The sequence below is a fragment of the Tiliqua scincoides genome, chromosome 1, assembly GCF_035046505.1.
Source record: "Tiliqua scincoides isolate rTilSci1 chromosome 1, rTilSci1.hap2, whole genome shotgun sequence".
Classification (NCBI taxonomy): domain Eukaryota; kingdom Metazoa; phylum Chordata; class Lepidosauria; order Squamata; family Scincidae; genus Tiliqua; species Tiliqua scincoides.
This window is the reverse complement of record NC_089821.1, coordinates 108,562,138-108,570,316: the sequence shown is the minus strand read 5'-3', so window position 1 is coordinate 108,570,316 and position 8,179 is coordinate 108,562,138. Positions and strand designations below refer to the sequence as shown.

Here is an 8,179-nt window from a genome sequence, read left to right as displayed (position 1 = left end):
TCAATGGAACTTTCTGCCAAGGAATGTGTTCTGCATCAGGGTATTAGGCATGTTAGTGCAGAATATAATATTTAGCTTGAACACAAAACAGTCAGAGTAAGTAATATAGTACTAATTTTAGTGGATATTCCCATTTCCACTTCTGCCTTTCAGATAGGCCCTTCATCATAGACACATTTACTTGGGAGAAAGATTCCACAGAAATCAGTGGGAGTTATTTACAAAGGCAGCTGTAATCCTTAACATATTTTCCTGGAAGTAATTGCAACTAGATTAACTGGAACTGAGTTCAATGTGTTTAGGCCTGAAATATGCTTGAAAATTGCAATCCTATGCAAACTCTCTGAGAAACAAGGCTGTGGTTCCCAGTGAATTTCGAGTAAACATGTATAAGATTCACTCCAGAAAAATCTTTCTTTTAATTTCTCTCTCTCTCTCTCTCCCCACAAGACAGACAGACAGACAGACAGACAGACAGACAGACAGACAGACAGACAGACAGACAGACAGGGGATACTTTGAGATGGCAAACAAATCTTTTTCTTTTTTTTAAGCTTACGTGATGTTATACAATATTATGTATAGTATTTGATGGGTTCTATGTTGTTGCAGTCCAGATGAAATATAGAATATCAGTCTTTTCTTCCATTGTGTCAAATACGTATGCAGAGGGAGGACTTAGACGAAAGTAATTTGAATAAATAATGCTTTAATCAGAGGCAGCAAAACATTGGCAAAGCCTAGAAAACATCTCACGTTAACAACAGAGAACTGCCGTTGGACAACGCAGCTTTATCACAAAGGTCGTAGTAATATTTATACAACTGTATATCTCTAAGGAAAAAGAAACTATTATTCCTCCCCCCCCCCCAATCTTCAACTTGGTAGCAGGACAATCTCAGCATAGTTCAAAACAAATAGGGTTCTCCTCCTCCTCATCACCCCCCTCCCAGTAAAGGTGAGAAGAGATCATAGAAAATATATGCTGTAGTTCCCCCTCCCCCCCAATCATTTTTGGCCAAATGTTGACGTTCAAACCCGCCAGATAGCAACTCTTTGATACTCTGCCACTTTCACGATCCTTCTTCAGGACTTCCCAACATCATCGCAACCAAGGTTTAAGACTTCAAAAACCGTGCTCAAAGGGGGATTTTTTTCCAACTCGGCTTTGAGTTCGAACCAAACATTTGTCCAGAGCAAATTAACATTACAAAAGGAGAGTTTTGGTCAGTTCTGTCTTCTTCACACGTTTTGAGCCCACTTCGTTTAGGCCCGGGATGGATGAGTTACATTGTGAAGTCAAATTTGTCCCACTTGGCAGTCTCATTCGAAAGATGTTTACCAGGAAGTAAGTTCCTCCCAGATAAATGGGGATTATTTCCTTGTAAGTATGTTTAGGATTACACCCTTCCTTTTATTGAGATCAATCTTACGCTGTAGACTCTCCTCGCCTATAATGGACTAGGGTCCTGTTGAGGTCAGTGGCACTTACTTCTGAGTTTACATGCAGACATGTGAATTGGGATTTACAGCTGCAAAATGCTTAATTTAGAAATCAGTTCCATTCAAATCGATGGAGCATGACTTCTCTCAACCAAGGCGTTGAGGATGGTGAGAATATTAGACACACAAAGGAGGATTCCTCCCTCTTTTCCCCCTCCTTTGTCTGATTCCTCTTCACCTTCCAAGATATTTTTAAGGTTGCAATCCTATGCACATTTACTAGGGAGTAAGTTCCAATGTAGTTCCGAACAGATATACCTAGCACCCGGGCTACATGGCTTCAATTCCTAGGAAGCTCATGCCTGCTTTCTCCTAGGAAGCAGGCATGGAGGAGTGGGTTGCAAGGAAACGGGATTGTTGGCTTCGAGGGACACCAATGACTCATACAGGCCCTACGTAAACAATGACTGGGCTCCCTCTTCTTAAATCAAACTATCCAGAGAGCTCCTGTTGGGATTGGGATTTTGAAAGGGTCTCGATGAAATTTGGGCGCGTTTGCTCCAGTTTAGGCTGGTGCTTCTTAAAACGACTTCAGCATTTAGATTTCGGCGTCGCGGCTGCCCCAGTGCAGTCAGTCTCTGGCTGCTTTTCTGTGCTGCAGAAAAGGAAGGGGACTTGGGGTCCAAAAGGTTAAGGGTGTAGAGGTCATTCCTCCCGGCTGAAAACGGCTAATCGAATAGAAAATGTGTCCTCTGGATGAACCTGTTTCTCCCATTTAGCCGAACTTCAGTAAAAGTACCTTTTCAGCCTCCCAACGTGAAGGCGTCAGAAAAAAGACGTCTTCACTATGTATGGACTCAGCGCTTTTTGTCAGAGAGACAATGACGCGGATAATGTAGGAATATCCATCTTTAATATCACGACGGGCAGATATTCAAGGGAAGCCCAGTAAGAGTCTGAGAATGAGGCTGTGCTCTAAGAGGAGAACAAAGAAGGACCTCACAAAACAGAACAAGTCTCTCCAGATCCCGATCCTAAACACGAGCGTTCGACTGAGAAGTAGGTGCCATTGGTGGCCAAGGGGTGGACTTCCAAAGAAGCTCAGTTAGCGGCTGCTACCACGATGCCTTCCTCCAAAAACTAAATGTGAATATCTTGTATTATTTTGAAGCATTCCTGCCTCTCTTTCTCTCTCTCTCCCCTTTTAACTAAGGGCAATTTCAGAATTTGGTTTACTATAAGAAGAATCCTGTTAGACTTGCTGGCAAGTGGAAAACAATGTAGACAATGTGAGATTATATCCAGAAATTTCTATTCTTAGAATTCAGAATAGTCTTGAAGGCTGAGAAGCACACCTACTTGGGACTAAGTATGTAAATTTAAAAGGAATACAAACTTAACAAATGAACTCATCTTCCTTTATTGTCTGCCTATGTTCTGCCTATGCCTGTGGGGGTCTACTGGGCTAGGGGGTATTACTACTTCGCTGCCATCCCAAGATGTCATGGAAAGATGGTATGTTTGCCTTCATCAAGATAGTTTCAGAAAATCTGATGGTTCTAAACAACATAGGTGTAGGAGGCAAGAGGACATGTATATATCACTGTATATATATATATTTGTATATATACCTTATCACTGTATATATACTTTATCACTATTCCCCTCATATCATATTATTCCCCCTTTCTCTAGAAGTTCTTTAAAAACATACCCAAGGTCTTGGCCTGGGTTGGAATTAAAAGCAACACAAACCTTTCCATCCAAAACATGTAGTCCATCCCTTAAAAAAAAAAAAGCATAAAAATCACAATCGGTTAATTCAAAAGATGGTCATCAAAGAGAACAAAGTCCCCGTTTGAATGGATCACAATCCTCATTGATGCTTGGAAAAGTCACTGTAAATGTGCTTGGATTTTGCTTTATGTTTACAATTTATGTTTCCACTTTCTTTGTTTTCATCAGGAGACCTTGGCTCAAAGTACAGCATGTGGATAAAAGGAAACTTCTGCAGTCTATTTCAATGCAACGAAATAACAGTTCCTAGAAGAGCTTAGAGAACATCTTTTCTTATATAAGACCAGGAAACCACAGAGAGGAGAGGGGGAAACCCCGAGAGCAAAATCTCAGCAATACTGAGGGTGAAAACAAAAAATACTCACCTTCATTCTTTTGGTTTAACGTTCTCTAGCCTTTTTCTCCCCCAAACAACAAATAAATAAATATGCTAATACAGTTAAACAAAAATAAAACAACCCGTTTCACTTCATGTTTTATAAAATATTTCTGAAACGCTAGAAGAGGAGGTCAGGGGCTTCTTTCTCTTTCAAAGGACGCTGGAGGAAGGAGGGGAGAGTTCCCGGAGGAACTGACTTTCCATGGTGGACTTACCCAAATGCACAAGCCCCAATGCACTTAGCAGAGTAAACCAGAGAAAGCCTCCCAATTCACAGTCACGCACCCACATCTACCCTCTGCCAAGGCGTAACACCCAAGTGTTCATTTGCAAGGGAGCAGTGCTGGGTGGCCAGAGAGGCGCTTTATTTAAAAATATTTCTCTATATAGCACTTTCTCGCTAGAGTCTGTCTGTCTGAGAGTTTCCCACTATTCCTATGCAGTCAATGGTACCGTTGGGCTTGTCTCCAGGACCTTCAAGCAGGATGAGAACAGTTTGGGGATGTTTAGCTGGTACATGCGCGCTCGCGTGTGTGTCTGTGTGTGTGTGTGCGTGTCCTAGACAGCTGAGTTCCGAAATCGAACCGCTGGAAACAGACCATTTCCAAGTTTCCTACAAAGTTGTCAAGTCAGTCTGGTGCTGCTCCTTGGAAGCAGTCTGTAAATGCTGGTTGGAGGCCGAGGAGGAACTGGAGGACCGACCCTTCGTGTTGGGCAGCTTGTGGTCTTTTTTCCACTTCATTCTTCTGTTTTGAAACCAGATCTTGATCTGGCGTTCAGAGAGGCATAACGTGTGGGCTATTTCGATCCGGCGGCGCCTGGTCAGGTACCGGTTGAAGTGAAATTCCTTTTCCAGTTCAAGGACTTGCTGCCTCGTGTAGGCTGTCCTGGAGCGCTTAGGTTCCCCTCCGGTGTAATTAGGATTAACTGAGGGAGAGAGAAATCACAGGCAGGACTTAACAGCAACCCCCCAAAAGCCCACCAGCTGCCTTGATTTCCTTACTAGACAAGGAGTCCCATCAGACACCATGTGGCTGTTCTACACCGCCTCACATTTGCTAATCGCAGTTGGGCATCTTGCTTTCTTTCTCATTCACTCACAGGCAGGGTGGACTCTTCAGCTTCCTACAATGGGAGCTCCCTCTGCCCCAGGCACATGGCCAAGGGGCCTATTTCCTCGGCCATAAAAATTTATGGCGAGTGTAATTGGCTACCCAGCTTCCAACCCCACATCTCTCCTCGTCGTGGAGCCTGGAAAGGACTTTTGGAGGGGGTGGGGAAGGAGGGATGAATGGGTAGAAGAGGGGTGCTTACCCGAGTTAACGTGGACTTTCTTCATCCAGGGATAAACCACCGCCGGCTGCTTGACTGCTGCTGGTGACCCCGTGGAGCTTTTGAGGCTGGGCTGCTGGCTGCAGGCTCTGGTGGCGGGCATCGGGGGAGGCGGGCAGGGCTCCGCTTGCCCGGGGAAGTGGCTCTGCGGGCCCGATTGCTCCTGCCCGTGACCCCGCCGCGGCACTGCGGAGCCCTGGGCATTGCTGCAGCTGAAGGGCTGCTCGCCGTAGTTTGACCGCGGATAGATTCCCTGGTGCTGGAAGTCCGAGCCTTGCGCAGCGCCGTAGTAGTCGGAGCCCTGCTCGGCCAGGTAGCTGTTCTGCAGATACTCCTCGCAAGGAGGGAATTTGGGGTCCACATACTTGGAGTTCACCATATACGAACTCATGGCCATTAATTTCGGAAGGGGGAAAATACTAATTTTTCTCGTGTTGTCTTTTTTCCCCCTTCCACAGAGCCCTCCTACTTGCTGTCAACTGAATAAAGTTAGGCGCCCATGTGACTGGCTCAGCCAATCCGGAGGCAGGGAGCTTGATCACCGGATTTGTGTGCACACCTCATAATTTCCACAAATTTCGCTAAATCATATACGGGGCATCCAGGGGACCCACATGCGTCCCCACCCAGTCACCCATCCACCCTCCCCTTCCAAAGCAGATATGAACACCAGGAAACATGATTCATCAATTGATGACACCCACATCCCAACCCCATCTGCCCTCTTCCCCCCCTCCCCCAGGTAAATCAAAGCCTTTTGTCTCCACTGACTTTTCTAACCTTTGGTGCCCTCTCAGTTTAAATTTTGGCAATCGTATGAAAAAACATTAGTGGGTTACATTTCAGCAAGGAGAGGCAGCGAGATTAAGACAGAGGAGTGAAGCAAGCATTTAAAATCCAGGAAAGGATAGGAAATCAGAAAAAAAAAAAAGACATCAAACAAGAGGGCAATATGATGTACAATGGATCTGCCCTGTCTTTGTTTAGTAGGGGTCAACCAAAAGTTACCAGCATCTAGTTGGGCAGAATAAAACTAGGCAATGAGTAACCAGCTTCAAATGTAACCTTTGGATTCTTTTTTTTCCAGAGTCATACAAATAACCAGAAACTGTTTTCAGATCTCTGAAGTTCAACTTTGGAAAAAAAACTGAAAGTGAATTAATTTTTCAAAAGCTTTAATAGGACAATTCCAATTTTTAATTGTTTGCGGCTTTCTCTTCCAGTACAAGAAAAAGATGTTTTTGTTTCCAATCCCTCCTCCAATATACCATTAAAATCAGGAAAAAATTGGGGAACAGGGATTTTTTAAAAATCGCTAGAATCAGACAATTTTTCATTATTATCAATTTTTTAAATGTTCACTGACCAACTAGGTTTTTTCCCCCAGATTCTTTATAATAATTAGGTCTGTATGAACAGGTTTAGGATGGGACGCACACTAAACAACAAACAAGGAACTCTGAAGAATTAGGCTAGCAGATTCAGCTGAGGCAAAAGCATCCAACATGCACGTGTCTTTGGAAATCTTCTATGTTTAAAATGGCTAAGCATTTGCAGAAAAGGTGAAGTTTTTGCATCGACCATATATTCCCCTAGAATCGAATCTGTGACTATGTAAATACCACACAAATTCGGTTCTACAGGGTATATATAGACAACGTAATAACAGTCTGTGTTCATCTACAGAGGGTAACAAAGGCAGGGTCACTGTACCGTTCTCTCTTGAGGAATGCCCACTACTCTGTAGGGGGGGAAAGGTCTGAAATTATGGATTTGAAGATGCTCATGATTTCAGAGGAAAACAAACAAAATGGATTGGTCATTTTGGTGACGTCGTTGTTTATACCAGTGCGATGATTTTTCACAACCTTCGGGTTGTGCCCACATTTAAATCTGTACTCAAGAAAATAAAATTGTAATTAAAATTGAAAATAGCTATGTGTTCACCAGCTTACAGGAAAAGGAAGGGATCTCTGTTAAATTTTTTGGTGGAGGGGGGGAAACCAAGACAAATAATTTTCATACCTCAAAATTAAAGTCCTTTATGACATTAGGGCTATTCCTGACAGGAGAAATTGAATTGTTTTAGATAACATAAAAGAAAATAAGTACTTTCTTTTTACCTTTACATCACGAGGTTGCTTTCCTGCCATTTTTCCTAAGAGCAAGTAGTGTCTTAACCTTATTTTTAAAAACAAGGACAAAAAACTGTCTTCTGGTTCCCATGCAGTAGCGTTTATGGTGAAGGGCAGGGCAGGTCATTCTAAATCATTTACAAACATATCCCAGTGTTTCATTATTTCTACTTTGTGGACAGCAGCACACAGGAGTCCCAAAGTTCATGAATTGTGGCTGACCCGGTTTCTCTCCGCTGGCTTGTGGTCAGCTCCTCTTTCCCTCTCTCTCCTCTGACTATTCTAATCAACGAATCTTGGGACACATTAGAGGGTTTAATATGCCTAAACTGGGGAGGGCATTCAGGAACTGTGAGTAAATGGCTTCTTAAGCATGGGAGTGTTCTTTTTCTTGGCATTAGAGATGGCTCTTATTTCAAAGGGTGGTCTTAAGGCGGAAATTGGGAGAGCAAGTGCATCTCTTAACGAATTTCTGAACCCACACCTATTTTCTGGGTTGGCTGAAGTATGCTTTCTAATGAGAAGAATGAGTGGGCTCCCCACTTCCACATATCTTTGCTCCCTGATTAATAAGCATTTAAACAAGAAAGGCTGAACGGCTCAATGTGCTCCAGCAGCCAACTCTTCAAAAGATACATTTTTACCTTCTGCAAAAATATGTTACTTTTGGGGGAGGGAGGGGGCAGAATTACATAGGGCACTGAGCAGAGAAGATCGAAGGGAGCAAGCCAAAAATCATTTGCTCCCATATTTTGTGGAATACTACATATTTTCATATTTGTTAGACACAGTGACCTGCGTTTCACCTTATTGCACGACTTGCTCAGACAGGTCAAAGCCAAAGGAGTTATTGATGAACAAAAGCGTTAAATATTCACCTCCTGCTCAACTACCCATACAAATTCTTTTGATCCGTCAGGCCTTTTTGTACTTCTTCATAATCAGTATGCTAAAGCTAAGTTTAAGAGAGATTTTTTTTAAACAAAAAGAATTTTTTTTTTTTTAAAAAGGACTGTTTTAGAAAAAAAGAGTTGTAAGGGCTGGTCGAAGACAACTGAGGCAAGAGCAAAGAGCGTAGGAGGCTTCCCTGCAA

The 8,179-nt window shown here is 43.1% G+C and overlaps 1 protein-coding gene across 1 annotated transcript; it reads right to left on the bottom strand.

Moving 5' to 3' along the window:
* Nucleotides 1–4,232: 4,232 nt before the first annotated feature.
* On the bottom strand, nt 4,233–5,348 carry HOXD4 (homeobox D4). The gene is made up of 2 exons (XM_066634917.1): nt 4,934–5,348; nt 4,233–4,546 (listed from the first exon to the last, which is right to left on the bottom strand). The coding sequence occupies exons 1-2, from the start codon at nt 5,346–5,348 to the stop codon at nt 4,233–4,235; spliced, it is 729 nt and encodes a 242-aa protein (XP_066491014.1).
* Between the last annotated feature and the right edge of the window lie 2,831 nt (nt 5,349–8,179).

What these genes read in the sequence shown, in the direction of transcription:
- HOXD4 (XM_066634917.1), bottom strand. Translation starts at nt 5,348, where the DNA reads ATGGCCATGAGTTCGTATATGGTGAACTCCAAGTATGTGGACCCCAAA. An exon ending in GAAAGTCCACGTTAACTCGG is followed by an intron (nt 4,547 to 4,933) that starts GTAAGCACCCCT and finishes TCTCTCCCTCAG; the next exon opens with TTAATCCTAATTACACCGGA.